At 48.4% G+C, this 20836-nt stretch overlaps 1 protein-coding gene across 4 annotated transcripts; it reads right to left on the bottom strand.

Moving 5' to 3' along the window:
- Window positions 1–2515: 2515 nt before the first annotated feature.
- On the bottom strand, window positions 2516–20805 carry C2CD2L (C2CD2 like). 4 transcript variants are annotated; one of them, XM_064397881.1, is made up of 14 exons: window positions 20669–20805; window positions 17390–17485; window positions 16921–17040; window positions 16316–16426; window positions 15354–15470; window positions 14628–14745; window positions 14341–14464; window positions 13738–13802; window positions 13017–13144; window positions 12551–12722; window positions 11097–11192; window positions 10328–10461; window positions 9548–9830; window positions 2516–8127 (listed from the first exon to the last, which is right to left on the bottom strand). In XM_064397881.1, exons 2-14 carry the CDS (start codon window positions 17390–17392, stop codon window positions 7907–7909), a joined length of 1692 nt encoding a protein of 563 aa, XP_064253951.1. In that variant the 5' UTR covers window positions 17393–17485; window positions 20669–20805; the 3' UTR covers window positions 2516–7906. The 4 variants fall into 4 exon arrangements, with proteins under 4 accessions (XP_064253951.1, XP_064253948.1, XP_064253949.1 ...); XM_064397878.1 differs by lacking the exon at window positions 20669–20805 and adding an exon at window positions 19998–20368; XM_064397879.1 differs by lacking the exon at window positions 20669–20805 and adding an exon at window positions 19998–20367 and having other exon boundaries at window positions 15354–15467.
- Between the last annotated feature and the right edge of the window lie 31 nt (window positions 20806–20836).

Below are 20836 nucleotides of genomic sequence, written 5' to 3'. Positions count from 1 at the left end.
CCTGAAGCATGCGGAATTTCAGCAGGCAGCCGGCCACTCCGGGCCACCGGGCCCTGGACACGAACCATGCCCTTTCCCCTGAGAAACAAAACTCACCAGGCCAGGTTCCTGATGTCAGTTTGCAGGAGGCACTTGGCACTGTCAAACCAGACACAGTTGCCTGTGGGGGCACCTTGCATCTGGGAGATATCCTGAAGCATGCGGAATTTCAGCAGGCAGCCGGCCACTCCGGGCCACCGGGCCCTGGACACGAACCATGCCCTTTCCCCTGAGAAACAAAACTCACCAGGCCAGGTTCCTGATGTCAGTTTGCAGGAGGCACTTGGCACTGTCAAACCAGACACAGTTGCCTGTGGGGGCACCTTGCATCTGGGAGATATCCTGAAGCATGCGGAATTTCAGCAGGCAGCCGGCCACTCCGGGCCACCGGGCCCTGGACATGAACCATGGCCTTTCCCCAGAGAAACAAAACTCACCAGGCCAGGTTCCTGATGTCAGTTTGCAGGAGGCACTTGGCACTGAGAGGCTGCAGTGGGGAACTCGGGGGTGACACAAAGAGGCTGAGGGGCAGGGGGTGCCTGAGGGTGAGAGGTGAAGCAGCCCTCACACCAGCCCTAACGTCACCCTAAAAACCACCCCTACCCGGGTGGAGAGTGCTCGGTGGAGGTTAGGGGGCTAAGGCACAATGTCGCGGGGTTTAAGGTGACACACAGACGTGTGGGCGGGGGTGCCTTGACAGGTGGAGAGCTGCCACTGAGGGTTCGGGGTGCAAAGGACACAGGGTACCAGGTAGGGTTAGGGCACAGGTGCAGCACCTCTCACCCCAGCCCTAGCCTCAACCTAACCAGCCCCCCAAAGAACAGCCTTTTCCCCCAACAGCAGCACAACACAGCAACCCTAAGAGCAAGAGCAGACCGGAATCCTCCTGCTGGCACAAGACTGCAACCCTCACAGCAGGACAAGGACAAAACCCTCAGAGGACAACAAGACCCACTGCAAAAAGGTAGGGAAGACATCAGAGGGTTTGAGAGCAACAGCTGGGGCTTGGAGGCTGAGCAGGTTTTTCTCAAGATTTTTCCACAACTTCTAAGGGTATTTAAGGGATTCTAGAAGGCTTCTCAGCACATTGTGGGCATTTAAGAGTATTCTAAGGAGGTTTTAAGGGCTATTTCAGGGGTTTTTGGAATACTTTCAGGGTGAGAATCAGAAGGGATACTTGATGAAAATGCAGAGTATTAAGACTGCAGTGGAATGCATTTAAAAAGGGCCAGAGGTGACAGAGTGCATTGGGAAAAATAGTGATGGTCTAAAGACTGTGATTTCCAGACCCAATGGAGTCACTGTGGCTAGCAACACATGCTGACAGCTGTGTAGGAGAGGAATCCTGCACAGTAGAAATGAACACCCCAAAAGAACCAACATATAACCTGATACCACGAACCTGGGTGGGTGAGTTTTGTTTCTCAGAAAAAAGGGCTGGCAATCATGTCCAGGGGCCAGGGGCTCGGAGTGGCCGGCTGCCTGCTGAAATTCCACACGGATCAGGATACCTCCTAGATGCAAGGTGCCCCCACAGACAGCTGTGTCTGGTTTGACAGTGCCAAGTGCCTCCTGCAAACTGACATCAGGAACCTGGCCTGGTGAGTTTTCTTTCTCAGGGGAAAGGGCATGGTTCGTGTCCAGGGCCTGGTGGCCCGGAGTGGCCGGCTGCCTGCTGAAATTCCGCACGGATCAGGATACCTCCCAGATGCAAGGTGCCCCCACTGGCCTTTCCCCTGAGAAACAAAACTCACCAGGCCAGGTTCCTGATGTCAGTTTGCAGGAGGCACTTGGCACTGTCAAAACAGTCTCCATAACATTAACAAAACAAAGTTCTCTCCTTAAAAAAAAACTAATTTAAAAGTAATAAATGAACTAAAATTTTAAGTTGTGTTTCTTTACATTTTCAGTAAGACAAAAATTTTAATGATAAGAAAAATATTCTAAAAATTATTCTAAAAATTCTTATTACTTTAATTACTATTAGTATTTTTTTCTTTATACCCTTTTAAAATTTTAAACCTATTTTACCTTTCTCCTAATACTATCTCACAACAAAAAATAAATACATTATTAATTAGCCAATACCCAACTCACCACACTCTTTTACCAATAAAATCTCAAAATTAACAAAATCTCAAATTAACAAACTAAAACCACTACAATATTTTTTGAACAAACACACCCCCTAAACTCCCAAGCATTTTTGGGCGGTAACCTCCCTTTTTTGGGAGGACCGCACCCAAACCCTCTCATACCCTACTCACCTTCTCCTCCACTGCAGGTATTTCTCCTATGTGCCAACCCAGAGTAAAGGAAACTCAATTTACCCCCACATATTGAAATGTTTTGGGGTGTTATACACTCGCATGGGTATACACAGTTTGCCATCATTTGAGTGGGAGAATTCAGGGAAGACAGGGACAGGTTGGAGGGAAATTCACAGCACTACACCAAGTATGAAATCAGACTCGGGTTTTGATTTTCATGTGGTTTAATAAGTTAACAGATTCAGCCATTACACAGCAATAGAATTCTTCTTCAAGATTTACAAAGGTGCAAGAACTTCATTTAGTCATAAGTAGTTTGATTTTCATTATTAGCTACACAGTTCCAATTCTTTCCCACCTGAACAATATGGGGTCAAAATAATCCACCCAGACAGAAAGCATCAAAGTACAAAAGAGCACACACAAGGAGGGGTGTTAATTCAAATTCCATGTGGGTATTTGGTCCAGTACTTTACAAAGCAAGGAAAGGTGACGTGGAGCAGTCATGCCTGTAGAAGGAGCTGCGATATCACAAGCACACCTTTGCCAGAAATTTGACCAATGCTGGGACTGTTACTCTACCCTGAGACTCACCATGACCTTGCAGTAGGGGAGGCGGGATGGAGAGAACAATGCAAAAAGACCACAAATAACAACCCTCCAAAGCATCTCCACAGCTACTCAGAAATTATTTTTCTGTAGGTTTAGCAAACAATGACCCAAGAGAAGCTATAGCATTGCTTGCTAAAGCCAAAACACGTAACAAAAACATTTGCCATGTGCCCAGTTCTAGTCTAAACATAGCACTTGCCTGTGGTTTGAAGAAGTTTTCATTACATTCCCCTTCACTGAACTTGCTCTCCACCTAAGCAGTCTCTCCTCGCTCTTCCCTATTTCAGTCAAGCTGCCTAAAACCCTACCCTCAACTGCATAAGCTGCATGAGTGTGCCTGCAGGGGCAGGAATTGGGACTTGCTTGCTCAGGTCTGCCCCTGCAGAAGTCTGTGCAATAAATGGATATGAATGCCACAGAGGCTGGTACTCTCCTGTCCCACTTATCGGCACTGTCATCCTCAGTCACTTTGCACCACTACCGGTACAGGCATTTGCAAAGTATGCTCTAATTGTAAGCACATGCAAATACACATCCATGCACCCAATTCCTCTGGCCTAAGACATCCATCATGCTAAATCCTATGGCACCCTCAGAACACTGAGGTTTTGAGATTCCCTTCATTTTTTCCTGGGTCTGTTTTCCACTGACTCAAGAGGATATCTCTTACGGGCCAACACACAGAGCTTTGTGGATGACAAGACTCCTAAAGAGCCTTGCCTAAGCATAGGGAGATGATTTATCCAGACAGAAATATACTTACAAGCATAGTTACAACTTTCAGCTAGCGTCAATCTATTTTCTTCAGAGAAGTAAAATACACAGGTAAATTCCAGTAAATCTGTTCAGCCAAAATAGGAAACTAACAAACAAAACCCACAAACAAACAAAACCCCAAAATAATCTCAACGAAATGCCTACTTTGGCTTCATGTACAAGTCACTGTTCTGCTTGTGCAGCCACTAGCAAAACACAGCATCTGGAAAGCAGGCCCTCATATGCAGGTTGAAGCCTCCATGCATTCAAGCCCACTGCTCTGCTGTTCCTCTTCCACCACGTATTTGGTCAAGCATCAATTTCACAAGGTGCAAAAAAGCGAGCCTACCCTGAGACAACAATCTGCCAACTGCAGATCACTTGAGCTTAAAAATTTTGATGGTGGCCTGCGCCACTCGTGGGGTTGCTCTGTGGTCCCAGGCATTATGAAATGCCACAGAGCCCACAGCGGCACCAAGGCAAGGGCACAGGTATCTGGAAGAAGTTAAACAGGGAAAGTGGATTTCAAATAGCATTGTTTCTGTCCTAAAGCCAAAACCACAAAATATGTTAAATACAAGAGGTTTCTTAAAGCAGCCATTCTGTGGGGGGAAATTCCTGGGGACTTCATGCTTGCAGCTTCTGGAGAACAAAACCCTGTGTGACCTTCTCTTTTCATCTGAGAAGATTAGGATAGAAAAATTGTTTCTCACACCAATAAGCACACCTCCACCACGAGGCGAATTCATTACCATTCATGCCTTTGAGAAACCAGGAAGAGCCACCTGTGCTCTCATAGTCAGGATTAACAAAACCGCCACCTACTGCCTCTGGGGGATGAAAACATCTTTGTGGGCCAGAAAGAACGCCTTGTTCGGATAAGAAGAGGAAAGATCAACATGTTTAATGAGGAGAGTATCAGAACCAAAAAATTTCCAATGCACACAGCAGACCTATCCCTCTGTTCCTCAAACAGCACTTTTGACAAACACCCTGAAAAACATTCTGCACTTACAGAGAACATTCAAAAGATAAAAGGTTACAATATCCTTTATCCTATGCTGTACAATTTTGAGAAGCAACAAAACGTCAGAAAATACATCTCTAGGAAACACAAGCAGATGTAGGACCTAATATATGACGATGTGCTCTGCCAGCACTTGACAACATCCCTTTCCTTTGCAAGCTGTTTAACCAGATACTGATTTGCAGCACAATTTACTGACAGTAAAATCACTGCTAAAATTTCAACGGAAGATATGCCCCTACTGGTATGCTTCCCATGTACCATTCACTTTGCCTAACACAGTGCAGATGTCTTCCGTCATATCAAGTTCAAAATCAAAAACCATACCTCCACTGCAAGTCACTGGCAGGCATAACCTGGAGCCAGCAAACCAGGAACAAAACAGGAAAGCCACAGACATATGACAGGAGCTGCTGATTTAACATAGCTAGAAAGGGTCCCCAAGGCCAGTGAGTAACTTGAGTTTCTGTTCTACTCCCTTTCCTATCACCTCCTCCTACAAGCCAGACCAAAACATGTTGGTCAAGAATCTAGGTATGTGTTTGTCAGACAGAAACCTTGCCTTTTCTGCCTCCAGTCTATAATGACAAGGACAACACTGGCTAGCCCTCACAGTCCTCCTTGTGTACATGAGCCTCAGATCCCTGATTCCAAAGAACAGTGAACAGTGTTCACCTCCAGCCACTCCATACCAAGACAGCTCAAGCTCTTACAGTTTAAAGAAAAGAATACAGGACTATCAAATGAGACTCATGGTAGGTCCTTGACTAACCTGCAACTGAAAAGCCAAAGCCGTAGGCTCTTCTGCTCAAACCAGCATTTCCAGTGCAAGGCTTCACAGTCTCCTACCAGAGAAGTGGTGCTGACTGGATTCAAATCTTCTATGTTTAGTACCTTGAGATGGTGTCCAAATGAATAAATATAATCCAAAAATGGAACATAAAGTACTGTCATAGCTGTAAGTCAGAGGGGATGGTGCAAGACAGAGTACCAAACTGAAATCAAACTCTGAGATTTAGAGAACAAGGGTGTGTCAGACCACATGTGACAGCACTGCACCACACCAATCCAGCAAAAGGTGATGTGAAACCGGTGGCTGGACTGCTATATTTCTAATGGCCAAGTTCTAATGGCACTGTAGTGCAAACCAGCCACTCACATCAAGGAAAATTATTCTCAGCGAGAAACAGTGAGTTCTCTTGACACCCATAGTGCATGGAAGTGCAAAAAAAGCCACAGTGCCATGCGGACAAGGAACAAAGAAAGGATAAAAGACACGACAGAGCCTGGAGACAACAAAGACTCCCAGACCAAAACAGATGTAGAGGTTCCTGGTCAGCCAGCTGAACCAATATTTTTCAGATTCATATATGCCCAATCATGTGAAGAATCAGCAGGAAAAACAGCCAAGAGTCCCTCCTGCTAGCACACAGAGGCACTTTCAGTTACAACCCTTGGTAACGCTGGCCTTCCCCACCTGTACAAATCTGCAAGAAACAACCATCTGTAAATCCTTTTGCTGCAGCACACCAAAATTGTTCTGGTCCTTGGAAGTGGCACACAGCGGCAGTATCAGCAAGTCAGGGTTTGTCCTTCCAAGAAACACATTTTACCTGCGCCATCAAGAGAACTGCATTTTCAGTTGGCAGCATCCTGTACAAGGAAGGACAACACCACAGGAGACACCACCACAGGAGATACTCTGATGGAAGAGCAGAACTAGAGAGTGGGAAATAGGTCTTCCGTGAGGTTTTTCCTCCCCTCCGTCCCACCTCCTTTAACTCAACAATGCACAGGATAGCAGGAGGTTTCTCTCAAACCAAGCATGTGGACAGTGCATGAGTGTTTCTCCAAAGAGCATTATGTGCTATCTGAAGGGAACTTCTGGGGATATTATAGATAAAATGTGTATGGGCCAGGAGACCGGACAAATGTTCCTCTAGAAGGACAGTCTCCTCCTGCACAGGGATTTTATTTTCCCTTGCACACCTCTGCCTCTCTGCAAGTACCTGCTGCAGAAATGTCCTCTGAACAGGGGGCACTGCATTTGCAAGAAGAAAGGAAATACGAAACACAATCCAGAAAGATTCCCTCTACTAACGGAAACCCATCAGTGACAGTATGTAAACTCTTGCCTCTTTCTGCCATGTGCCTTCAGGCTCCCCATTAGACTGCCCTTCACATTCCTTGCCTTATTCCTTGCCATCCATTCCCAGCATGGTGCCAGTCCTTGGCACGAGAACCATGACAGCACAAGACTGGACACTCGGCAGGTCTGGAAGACAGCCTGGCAGCCCTTTGGCAACATCCCCAACCACCCCCAAGAGTAAGGGATCTCCTCATAGAATAGCTGGTGTGTGCATTCAGTACAGGCCCTTCCCTGTTCAAGAACACAGATCTGAAAGGAGCGTTGTGTCACGGGGTGTCTGCACAGGGTGGCAGAACTGACAGCACTGACCAGGCATTCTTGCAAGGGCTCAGGCTTCTACGAAAATTTGTGCAGAGGTTAAAACTTCCTTCTTCTTAGAGAAGTCTTTCTTCACCAACAGAGCACAGAATACAGGGGTTCCTCAGAGCTGTCTGAACCAGACACTGTTCCCATGGCAAAGCCAGATGGAGGACTGCAACTCTGACAGCTGTCTTCTGAGAGCTCACAGCCCAGGAACACATCACCCTGCAGCATACCTCAAGTTACGGCCTCTGCACCAAGCACAAGCAATAACAGTATTTAGATCATCAGTGACTGTGTCATTCTCTGTCACTAGAAGACACATTCTCTGTCACCTGAATGAGGCTATATCCCACATTTCTCGGCACTGTAGCTAACCCAGTAGTTTCTTGATTTTAACTCTGAAGGTTGTCACTTGAGAGACCTGCCCCACGTTTCCATGAGGCACCTGATGACACACACGAGAGTAATTTCTGCAGTTCCTGGAATCCCCAAGGGGATTAGCATGCCACCTGGATTTTCTGGGAGAGCACAGTGGGGTGCAACAAGCAGAGAAGGCTAAGCCAAGGCAGCCAAACAACCTCAGTCTCAGGTTTGCCGCCTCCGCTCCCCAGACATCATAAAGCACTGGGGTGTCTTCCCTCAGCCAAGGTTGGAAAGAACTGGACTGCAAGTCACAGATACCACGGAGTGGGAAGACAAGAGACTAGAAAACGATCTCTGATAAATCTTTCCAATGGGCTTCTCCCTCCTTCAGTTTTCACCAGCTGATGTGCTGTCACTACCTTTGGGTTTGGATTTAGACTTGAAGGAGAAGCGTTTGATGAGGCGGTGAGAGAAGCTACCAGTTTTCTTTCTGGCGGTGGAGTTGGCAGTGACATTGGACAAGTCATCATGTGACTGGCTCAGGCCTGCTTCCTTCTGCTTGCTCCTTCTCCGGAAGATGAGCTTGGTACCGCTCCGAAGAAAGTTAACTGCAGAGACAGGAAGGAAGAAGACAGAAACCATGACAGCGTCCGGCATTGGCAAGTTTCAGGGACAGTAACACACCCAGCCATTCTCGGATATGCAGCAGTTCTCTTCCACACTGAGAGGCAGGAGTACGCAGGAGGTCAGCTAATCCCAGCTTCCCAAGGCAAAGTCTCAGTTTGTGACAGACTGCAACACCAACAAGCTGCCTCACTAAACATTCCACTCCACCTCCCCTCTGCACAAACTTCCTTTTACATAATATCCTCCTCTCAGTGGAAGCGTGCAGTATTCCAAATGACAACCAAGACTCATATGAATGGAAAACAATGGAGATCACCTGAACCTGAAGACCCTGAGAGGAATAGAAAAGACAGAAAAGGCCTCTTAGATCAGCCTGTCTCAAGCGCACAGGGATTAACTTTGTCACCTAGTGCCTGGAACTGCCTGCGTTTTCATAACGTGCCCACTCTGGAGGCAAATAATACCAATGGCTCCTTATGACTCTCACAAGCAGGATAAGGTGGAGATGCTAATTACTTTCAACCTCAAATGGATCAGAAAGACACATCCAAAACCTGCAGGCCATGTAACACTACAATGGTATTTCGTACAGAGGGGGTTTGCTTTCCATTTTCCCTCTGTTCCCCACCCGCCAGCTCTCTTGGGAATCTGGGTCGCACACCCTTCTACCCACTGACATTCAAAAAAGGGGCCTCCGCAACTCAAACCATACCTAGCTGTAACAGGGTTCAACTCCCCAAAATTTGTCCCACTCTAGCACTCTGAGTAATCAAGATTTTGATTTGCATTTCTTTACGTAAATTGGTAGCAGAAAAATCCAAGGTGCGCCAGCACGCGACAAATGTGTGGAAAGGCCAGGACAGCAGCTAGGTTGAGGCAGCCTACTCCATCATTTAAAAGAAGTCAGTTTGTGTGAACATCTTACATTATGACAAGCACTAGCTGCTTTGATACTAACAGAGAAGGAAGAGGGCAATCAAGGCCCATACAATCCACATTGCTGGGCGGCCTCCATGTCCACACCACAGGTGGTCAAATTCAGAGGAGGAATCATTATTTATGGACATGCACCCCATCTGTGGACCTGGAGACCAGGGAGAGAAAAGGGGTTCTCTATAATACACAGGCTACGCAGGGTTCTCATCTAAAAGAGCATAAAAACTTGAAAGGCTACAGGAATCAGGCACCTACAAATGAAGGCCTTTCAAGTCACTCCAGTGGAAAAAAGACACAAAGACAAAGGCAGGCTCTTCCTGGCTCCATCAGAAGCTGCTCTTTGCTATGCTGAAAGGTGGCTGCAGACCTCATGCTTGGGTGGGGAACCTGGATGTCACTTTGTGCTCATATACAGCTAATGTTATGGGCTCATGTTAGCTACCCTACCTAACAGTTCATCCTTACCTTTGTGGTCTTTCAAGCTCCTTGTCTCAAGGGCTCCCATGGAGCCAGTTTCAGACTCGACATCTTCCACAGATGGTCTTTCAGAGACATCTGATCGCGTTGTCTCATCCAGCTCCTGACTGTCCCTTTGACCCAATGGCGACGCTTCCAGTGGCCGCGACAATTCAGTAAAATCATGCATCTGGTCAGCTGTGTTCTCTGCCTCAGAGTCCCCATACGCTGTGGCCTCCAGGGATGCAGCATAACCCAGAGAAAGTGCCATTTCGTCTTGAGCAATAGGTACCTGAAGGGGGGTTAGAGAGGCAGACACACATGAAGACAGGATCAAAAGAACTGCATTCATCTGCCTACTTCCATCTACACCTACATATGGGTGGTCCAGTTCCGATCATCAGTGCTAGACGGCACCAATAAACAACTGTCACTGTTTGGCTGAAATATACTGGAATGTGGCCGATTACAAGGCATTCTGCTGCACATCCCTCATTCCCGCAGCAAAGTTCAAGGAGAACTCCTTATATTCTCCACAAGGTTCAAAACCAGTTATGGCAGCCACATCTCTTTCTGCAGCTGCCCATTGTGAACTCCCACTGGCAGCTGCCCTGCCGACTGGCAAGGAACCTATTAATGTTCACTGGGAAGCAGCTAAAGGTTTCTGATGAGCCAGTCATCTGTGCTGGAACCTTCCCACACTGGTCCCTACAGGACAGGTTAGTTTCACGCATGAATCCCTAGAAACAACCTCCCAGACTGGAAATGCAGCTCCTAACTACCAGAGACCTTTGACACTCCTGAGATGATGAGTGTACTACGTTTCGTTGGTGTCTTCTTGGTGGTCTTGTTATTCGTCTCAGTTAGCTGCCTGATTGCCGTCTCAGCCACCGGATCCAAGCCATTGGGCAAATGACTATCCCCTGAGCACAAGAAAAATACCTTGCTTGGAGAAGCAACCTTCAGCAGAGGCAAAAGGTCACTTGCTGACCGCAATGCTTGCAATAGGCAACTTACATGCACACGAATGTAGCTTTCCCACCCAAAGTCTATGACAGACTTGTCCAAATAAACAAAATGAAGAAAAGTCTGTATAGGTAGCTCTTGGCTTTTTCAGGTACCTGAAAATTTTCATTTCCCACCAGGCATATCATTAAAATACACCTCCCCTTCCCCCCGCTACTCAACAAAGACTTTCAAAGACTCCCAATAGTTTGCTTTGGCAGCAAACTGTCAAAATGGCTGCATTGTTCTAGACACAATCAGAGCGCCGAGTGCAAGGTGACCAAAGTTGTTTGGGTCCAGATAGCCTGGAAAGTTCTGGTCAAGCAAGGAAACACTCATAGTCACTGACTGGATAGTCAAAGGAGAATGTCTTTTACCTGCCCACACACCACCACCACCAGCCTTCTGCCCCCACCTTCACTCAGGCACTTGGACATTCTCTGAAGCAGAAAATGCAAGAACGTTCAGGGAACCGCACTCAGACTGCCACTTTCTAAAACAGGCTAAGGAACACAGTTATTTCAGTAAGAGCCTCAAACTTCCAAGCACTTACGGCTACTGCTGGGCAAGTGAGGACAGCCAGTCTCCAAGAGCACTGTTGTCTTCTTTTCAGTCACTTCCACTTTGGAAGGCGACCTCGATGGTGAATCTTCACAGCAAAAGAGACACCGAGAAATGCAGAGTAAATGGAGACGAAGCTTACACTACTATGCTATCATATCGTGACCCCTACACAACCCTAAAGATCCTCAAGCAAGCATTCGGAGAGCCTGCGAGACAGCTCTGTAAGGCTTTGTGGCAACAAAGCAGTAAGAAGCCTACTGGGAAAAAATCAGAATCACTGAATGGTTTGGATTGGAAGGGACCTTAAAGACCACTTAGTTCCAACCAGACTGCCATTAGACCAGGTTGCTCGAAGCCCCTTTCAGCCTGCTCTTGAACACTTCCAGAGACAGGGCAGGTACAGCCTCCCTGGGCAACCTGGGCCAGTAACTCAGCACCCTCAGAGGGAAAAATTTCTTCCTAATGGCCAATATAAATCTACCCTCCTTCAGCTTAAAGCCATTCCCCTTGCCCTATCACTGCATGCCCTTGTAAAAAGATCACTCTTTAGCCCTCCTGCAAGCCCCCTTTTAGGTACTGGAAGGCTGCTTGTTGTAATGTCTCCCCACAGCCTTCTCCTCCCTGGCCTTAACAGCTCCAAACTCTCTCAGCCTTTCTTCACAGGGAGGTGTTCCAGGTATGTGACCAATTTAGTGGTCCTCTGGACTCACTGAAACAGGTTCATGTCTTTCATGTGTTGGGGGGTTACAAGGCAGGACACAGTACTCAAGATGGAGTCTCACAAGAGCAGAGCAGAGGGGAAGAATCGCCTCTCTCGCCTGCTGGCCACGCTTCCTTTGATGCAGCCAGGATATGGCTGCCTTTCTGGGCTGCAGTCCTGTGAAGCTGATGCACAGCAATACCTCATTCATGTCATTTCCCAGCCCCACCTCTTCGAATATCCAGCACCACATTCACCAGGATACCAGACCACAAGCAGCAAAAACTCCTAGGAAGCCAGGTCAACATGCTTTTGGCTCCACTATCAGTATGTTCAGCATAACTTCTTTAGCAGTGAAGAAACTAGAGAAAGCATGGCTGAACACTTAGCCTGACATAATGCAGAGGTTATGTGGCAGGATATGCATTAGACCTTCCACCACCAAAAGGGTGCGCGAAAGGCTCATCCCTCCCTCACCTCCCCCAGACACAGAACTGTAATTCCCTACCCTAGGGCTACACAAGTTTCCAGCCAGCCACGAAGATGCTAGGGGAACAGCATGGATGCCCATGTTCTGACCCACACCCCAAAAACAATACATAAAGCGTGAGCCTGCAATAACCAGGTGTGATGGCTAAACAGTTTTGCTACTGCCTTTACGAGCAGCCATGGGAATACTGCAGCTAAGGCTGTGCTGCCATAGAAGCCACCTGTACAATACACTTGCTGCTGCGCAGCCTCACCCAGTTTGCAATCTGCCTTGGGCCGGGACTGAATTGTGGTGACAGTAGTCACGATGGTGCCGTCGGGCATGATGGTCCGGTCCATCTCCACCTTCTTAGTGGGGGTGATGCTGGTTCGCAGAGACGTGGCATGCGGAGCATTCAGAGATGCAGGAGACTCCTGGAACAGCAGCTATAAACAGTAAAGCACTGATCAGAGAGGCACTCTTCTTCCCAGATGGAAAGGCAGGCACATTTGGGCAACAAAAGCTATGGCTCTGGGCACCAAGGAGCCATCAGTATCAGTTCAACAACGGGAGGCTCAGGGACCAAGGGTCAGGTGACACCCACCCCTCCATGGCACAAGGGTCTGCTATCCCTCTGTGCCAAGCTCAGGCCCAAACACGTGTGTCTCCAGCTAGAGGCTCACATTATGAACTCTTCCAGAGCATGCATGTGTGCAGAGCTTGTGGGGTCATGAGCTCACCTCCAATGTAATGGCAGCTTCAGCTGTCAGTGACTGTCCAGCTCCCGGCACCAGTGAGCAGACCTGTCTTCCAGATGGCTGCTTGTCCAAAGAATCTATCAAAAGTGTGGCATATGCCAGCAGCACATCTGCAAGAAGGAAGAGCAGAAATGAAACACTTCACAGGACCTCAGCACCTCAGACATCTCCAAGGTAATCCCTGCTTTTGGGAAGCAGCACAATAGGCCAACACAGCAGATCGCCACAACTCCACTGACTCCCAGGTTCAAGAGGGGGAAGGAGCAAGCAATGCTCCTCCGCTCCTCTTTAACAATTCAGGAGTCAGCTTCCTTAAAAAAGTGACCAATGTGTGGCCTCCATCAAAAATAGATGCTGTAGTTAGTCCCCCAACTGAGTACAAAAGAACAGCTAAGAGCCTTATGCAAAGCTCTCCTAATACAGGAGGCAAAATCCTGCATGCTTCTCCCTAATTCAGAATGCAGACAGGCAGGCCACAGGAACCTCCTGACTCAAGGTCAGACCCAGACCATTTTGGCAAGAACAGAACGAGTTACTTCACAGAGTCACAAAAGCTCACATAAAGCTAAATATGAAAAATCCTTTGCAGAACTCATCACACATTGGACCACCAGAGAACTACCATGAGCGTAAAGCACAGTGAGTCTCTTAGGCATTTTTGCCTCCCAGTCTTAAAACCCATCTTATGGTTGATCATACTCACTTCCCATTCCATCGCTGCTCCCCAGCACCTGTAGCTTCAGTTCTTTGCTTCTAGGTCCCAACTCCCTGTTGAAACCAAAGACAGGCTGGTGTTAGGCAATCTTAATTTTTAAGTAGCCAAAGAGCAAACCACCTCATTCTTTATCTTCCCTCCCTCAAATCTCACACACCTCATCACCATCCCCAAAGTTTCAGTAGCATGCACTGCCATGGAGGACATGACTTAGAGCACCAAATTACACAAATGAGAACTCTGGTTTGTCTGCCCTGTAGAGCTGTGTAGGCTGACAGTGGAAGTTGAGAAGGCAATGCCTCTGGAAGGCTGTTTATGCTACAGTCCTATTGCACCTGCTGCACTTAGAATCAGCATTTCTGCCCACTCAGTTAGAACACACAGTGTCCAGAAAAGTGAGAAATATATATGCAAGCTCAGACCAAATGCCCGAATCAGTAGCTGGGTACAGAGGCAGCATAAACACACTGCCTGGTGGCACAGATTTCACCTCTGCACTGTGCACATCACTTACTGCAGCATGATAATGAAACCCAGAGACCATGCCGGTCCACCTACACTGCACCAGCCAGAAGGAGAGCAGACACTTACAGAAAGAACTCATCATTCCACTCCATCTCTCCTGCAGCACCAACACTGCCACCTATCAGTGGCCTTGTCCACTTCTGCTGTGGGGGACTGTCTAGCTCTGCCATGCAACGTATCTCCCCAACTCCTGCAAGAGAGACAGAAGGCACATGTGCACTCATCAACGAGAGGCAGTGGTTCGTCACACACACACCCCTCTTTTCCATTCAAACCCACCCAAAACATCCACTCGCTCCAATCTCGCCACCTGCACACTTGCCCCTGTGGATCAGCAGTGTTTTCATGCTTACCTCCCTTCCCCTGGCAGCCCAAGTTCAGCACTCGAAGATTCCGGAGCAACAGCTTAGAACCCAGAGGGGCTGCTGCTACTCCAGCCGGGGACTCTCGAGTCAACTTACTGCTGGATACCTGAGGAATGACGAGAGCGAGACCGATACCTTCATCATTCACTCGCCAGCAGACAGCAGCAAGATGCGGCATTCTTGTATCTATTAAGTAGGTCCTCACACCAACACAGGGGAATACCCACAAAGCCATAAAGAGATGCTGCAGGTTTCCAAGACTACTGACCTCCAGTGGGCCCTCGTGTTATTTCAGATGGGCAGACAGAGAAGGAGACAGGCAAGAACAAGCTTGCTGGCTACCAGACAGTCAACTGACGATGAAAAACCATGGGCCATTCCATGTCTGCAAAGGCTGCCTTGGAGAGAGCCTTGGTATTCAGAGCAAGGGTGACCACCAAAAGAGAGATGTACCTCAGGCACCAGCTCCACAAGTACATGACTGACAATCAGCATTCAAGAAAAAAGGTGGAAGGAGTTGCCCTTGGGAGCAATTTCTAATTATCCCTACGCACTGCATCGCAGTATCCAAATTCCAATGACCGTGCAGGCCAGGATTCGGCTGTTGCCCAAAAGTGAAACTCAAGCCTTGGATTCCTGCCTGAGCCTCAGCCCTCAAAAGTCACTTGGGGCCTGTGTTCGGGGCACAAGAAGGACACAAGAAGAGTGACTTACCACACTGGCTCCAGCGGTACAGGCCATCAAATTCACCATCATGGCTGGCTTCGTGCTGACAATTGTATCCTCAATCAGATCCTTTATAGTGGACAGATCTGCTCTCCCTTCATCCTTCTCTCCATAAATCAAGGGGAAATGCAGGAACATCATAAAAAAATGGACACAGTTACAGCTCCACATGCCTCTCAAGACTCTAATATGCTACACAGTCATTCTCCCAGTAATAACCTCCCAAATACTCTTCCCATATTCCATACTCGCCCTCCTGAGAGCTTAAAGCTTCTGTGTAGCAGCTGCAGGCAAATGCAAGCTTTCAGAATGTGACAAACTAAGCCTCTACTTCTGTGGTTTATCTGGTGTAAATTTTTACAATACAGATTTTATAGTTTGTCACATGCTCACCACCTCAGGAGATGGTGCCACCACACTTTAGGGAAAACAGCCAAATTCCTATAACTACTCAGGATAAAGTAACAAAGGTGTCAATAAAACAACAAATCAACCAACCTATTTGGATCAGGGAAGTGCAAGCACACCCACATGCTGTTCATTAAACCTCTAACCCAGGGATTCCCCACATTAATCTCTTAAATCTTAATTAATCCCTTCAAAAAAACCCAATCAAACTTAACCAACACAACAACAAACACTACCTCACACAAAGAAAAAGTGGCAACCCAGCTCGTTTTGCAGCTCTACATCTGACAACAGCAGGAGGAACCAACATAGACAGAAAGCCTTCAACAGATACTGGTGCCACTTCAGCCCTCTTGAGGATGCTGCTTTGACACAGTTGAACTAGTACCAATTCCAGGATGAAAGAATCCTCTCCACTGCCCTAAAGGGCCATGGCAGTGAGCTGCCAACCCTTCTACTCCACAGCAGCCCGCCTTCTAGTTGTTTCTGCTCCTTCCCCCCTTCCTCCACTCACAATCAGCCTCCCATTGTCAGACACTCACCTCAGGAAGCCCAAGTCGTGGAAGAACAGAAAGGTCCAAGTCTGGTCTGTCTTTGAATGTCCATGACACCAGGAGACCCTCATTCTGTATCTCCTCCACGTGGATCTCCACCTGGCCCAGAACAAATATCCATAGTTGGAAACAGTTTCTGCTTGCATTAGGTGATTTTTGCCCCATTCCAAATTCAGCTATTGAAAGGTCCTCACCTCACCAGCACAACAGTAAAAAACAGAACATAAGAACACAAGTGCTCCCAGGCCTACAGGATGAAGCAGCTGCAGAAGCTCCATAGCGAGATTTGGCTTCTTCACTGCAGTTGGAAGCCCAGGCACCACCAGAGGGAAAAATGATCCATTTTTTATTTTACTGAAGAAAAAGCCTGCAGAGTACAATCCAAAAGTGCCCAACTGGGCACCAACACATAGGATATTTACTGAGTTACATCACTTAGGCACTGCCAAATGTAAGCACAACCGAATGTTAGTGACAGCTTCTTCCAGCCCAATGAGGCCTTTATTTGCATTTTGAATCAGGTCCTCCTTCCTCGATCAGTGTGGGACTAGATGGAGGAGTAAGGTCAATGTTTAACTTCTTGTAATCCTTACCTGAGCCTGCAGTACAGCCAAAGTGACATGATACGTGTCCACAGAAACAGTAGCTGGGGACTGCTGAGTAACAGAGACAGGGAATTTCACAGCTTCAGCTGACAGATGGCAGCACAGCACCTAAAACGAAAAGATGAGTTTATATCCCAGCAAGAGGCAGCTGTGTTATTCTCACCAAGTTCCAAGCTGCAAACCTGCCACGTCAGACCCTGTGCTATGACAAGAGCTCTCCTCTGCTCTCCATAGTAGAACCCTGATGTTTGGGTTCAGCCTTCACACACCCCAGCTTCACCAACATATCTTCCCTCACAGAGCTCACCAATGCACAGCTCCAGAGCCTCCAAACTGCTCCAAACAGATCTCACTCAAAACCTCCCTGGTTCCACCATCTCCATCAGAAAGGCCTCAGCAGCCTCTGTAGAACACACCATCACACCAAACTATACAGCTCAGAACAGCCAAGCCTTACCATGCTGTGGTCCGACTGTCCCCTGCATGTCACACAACTTATATTGGCATCTTGTGGTAACTGAGGACCCTCTTCAAATGTGATCTGCACTGAACTCTGCAAAGAGAAAACTCTGTTAGTTCCCAGTATTCAGAGCCACCCTGATAGTTCCAAAGAGGATGAATGATGTAGGGTCCCAGAGACACTTTTTCACAAATCGAGTCAGCACCCAGAATTATCGCACACTGTAATTCTACCCACCTGGACTTGTCTATACAGAGAAAGGAAACAAGGTGTCCAGTTAAAGCTTGAATTCACAGATATCAGAATCTCACATGAGACAAAGTCCTCCAGGACAACTCCCAGACCCCACTCCAGAAAACAGCTCTTAGACCCAGCAACTCACTGAGGCAACGCTGCTCTCTGAGCAGACATGCTCCAGACAAGGAGCAGCTGCAGCAGAAACTGGTGTGGCCTTCCAGGGGCCTCCATACCAATTCAGCCACGGGCTAATCTTCCCTTTACAGAAGTCCTAAATTCTGGAACTTATACATTCAGGTCATTTTGTGATACTCTGAGTAATTCAACACACATGACAGAAAAGCACAGCATATCAGATATGGAAAACTGCTGACACTTTGACTATTGCATTGTGGTAAGAGGGGCATGGAAGCAGAGGGTGAGCTTCTACAGGGGAAGCGGGGGAGCACTAAGCCAAGTCGGGGAAGGCACTTCACATTGAATCCAGCCTAGAGTTTGTCACTCTGTCGAAAAGGGAGATACTTTACCTGTCTTGCTGGAAAACCCAAACACAAGTTTGCATCATGTTCTTCAGGACTTTAGCAGGAAGCTGACATATTTGAATTAAAAAACAGTTAATCTTTTTAGCGCCTTGTTTTCCTATACAACTTAACAGAAGGGCAACCATTTCCCACTCACACGACAGAAAAATAAAAGGATATTGCAATAGACTTTGGACTGCTTTGGACTGTGAAATACAAAGCTGTGTTTGGTGTCAGGTACACACAAGCAACGTGTGCATCTGTGATTGTGATACGTGTGGAAACTGACCATGGGACAGTCATAAAGACAATTCTAATGAATAACTGAGGAAGTAAAGCATGGAAGAAGGCCTTTGAACCTATCCTTTGTTTGCAATTAACCTTTATAAATCTTAAGTTGATTTAGGAGCATTTGAATTAAAGCTTTAAGGATGTTTGACAGGAACTTTCTGCTTCTATTGAAAAAGAGTTTTTTGCAATAATAACCTTTTGAAGTATAATTTTAGAATATTGTTTGTAGTAAAGATCTTTGAAACTATAGCTTTAGAATATATAAAAAGAAACATGTTTACCTCAACGCCTTAACAAAATATTGAAAAGCAGCCTGAGAAAGGAAGATGAACATCAACTCAAGGATTGATAGTTTCAACCAAGAGAAGCTGGACATCACTGTTATGAGATTTATAGTCCTTGCAATTAAAAGGTGGACCCACATCTGGAATATGGACCTCTCTAGCTGGGAGACTTCTTTCTTCTTTCGGAAGCTGGACCCAACTGTACCCATGATATTTTACGAAAAATCCTCTGCTAGGATTTTTCCTGTCATGAGGAGCTGAGTGCCTCAGGAAAGAAATGTAAACAATAACTATCTGCTGCTGTGGAAGGCCACAGGTGCATCTTTCATTGGTCCGTGTGGATTGTTTTCAATTAGTGACCAATCACAGCCACCTGTGCCAAGGCTGTGAGCAGTCACAGGATTTTGTTATGCATTCCTATTCTATTCTTGTCTTTGTAGCCTTCTGATCTTCTTCTCTCACTGTTCTTTTAGTATAGTTTTAATGTAGTATTTTAATATAATATATAACATAATAAATCAGCCTTCTGATGAAAATGGAGTCAAGCCTCATGTCCTCACACTTGGGGCATTCGCCAAGACAAGACCCCACCATCTGGGGATACTCTTTTCTGAGATACATCCTGAGAAAAACTAAACACAATAGTGTATAGAATTGTGATGTAAAAACTGAGAATAGAAACTGCTGAGAAAGCTTATGAGTACCCCTATAAATATCTGCAAGCCCCAACTATCAGTGTGCAGTCGGAGGGAAAATTTCCCCCACTGTACTCAGTGCTGTATTGCTCATACTTTACCATATTAATTAATAAATTGATTGCTGCTTGAATACTGGCCTAGTCAAGCTTCTCGTGTATAACAGTACCACAGTTTCTGTGGGCATGAAGTCCCTGCCTTGCAGGCAACACAAGCTATAATGGAATTATTCCCATACGGAATCATCAAGGCACAATCTCCTTCGTGAACTTCAAAACTACAGCTAATACAATGGTAATAGCGGGAGATTAAAGAGAATAAATATCAGAAAATTTCGAAGAAATTGCTGTGGAAACATCAGAGTAACTACAGTACTGCCCCAACCCGCGTCAAACGGCGCGCGGTAACGCACTCCGCCCTTTCCGCGCAGCGCGCTCCCGCGCAGGACGAAGTGAGCGCCCGCAAGGCTCCCGCCGTGCGGGACGGGCTGCCCCGGCACCCGCGAACACAGCGCGGGCGGCTCGGCCCGCCTGGCCTGGCCTCGCTGCCCGCGCTCCCCCGCTCGTCCCCGCCGTACCCCGTGCCGGCGCGCCTGGCTGTTGAGAGCTCGCACCCAAGCTCGCTGCCACTGCTCCCGCAGGGACCTGAGGGCGAGAAGGGCCGCGAGCAGCGCCCGGGCCCCGGCCTCCTCCCCCGCCGCTCCGCGACGCCGTAGCGCTCGCAGGGCCGCGGACCGCCAGTACTGCAGCAGCCAGGCGGCTACGGTGAGCAGCGAGGCGGCGAAGAGCAGCACCAGCGCGGCCCAGCCCAGGTCCGGCCCCATGGCACGGAGCGCGGGGACTCAGGGCGGCGCGGCGGGCATGGCGGGCGGGCTGCGGCGCGGCCCCGCTGGCGGCACCGGGCGCACGTGGCCCCGCCGCGGCCCCGCGCGCGCCCCCGCCGCCGCCGCTTCCCTTCCGGCGCGGCGGAGCGCGCGCCCCCCGCGGCCCGGCGGTCCCGCGACCCCGGGCACAAGGCGCTGCCGGCGGGGAGGCGGGCGGAGCCGGCGCGTACCCAGGACGGCCGCGGTGCCGGCCGCCCGCCCTCCGCCGGCGCTCAGCCGCTCCCCGCACGGCAGGAAGGGGCGTGCTGCGAAACGCGGCGGCGAGGAAGCCATGGCGGTTGTGGGCACTGCGGGGCGGAGTCCGTGGCGAGTGCTGTTCCCGGCGCAGTTTCGGAGGAACGCCGCGGAGGAGAAGCACCGCGAACCTTAGCACCGGGGACAGGCCCCTCCGTACGCCCTCAGCGCGGCTGAAGCCGCTCCCGCTCCCGGCCGTGGTGCGAGCAGCACTCCGCGCCGGCGGGAAGCCCCTGCCAGGGCCAAAAATGGCCGCGAGGGCCCCGCCCGCGTACCGCCCCGCCGGGCAGGCGGCGGCA

The sequence above is a fragment of the Passer domesticus genome, chromosome 23 (assembly GCF_036417665.1).
Source record: "Passer domesticus isolate bPasDom1 chromosome 23, bPasDom1.hap1, whole genome shotgun sequence".
Classification (NCBI taxonomy): domain Eukaryota; kingdom Metazoa; phylum Chordata; class Aves; order Passeriformes; family Passeridae; genus Passer; species Passer domesticus.
The sequence above is the reverse complement of the archived record's forward strand: the minus strand, read 5'-3'. Positions and strand labels throughout refer to the sequence as shown.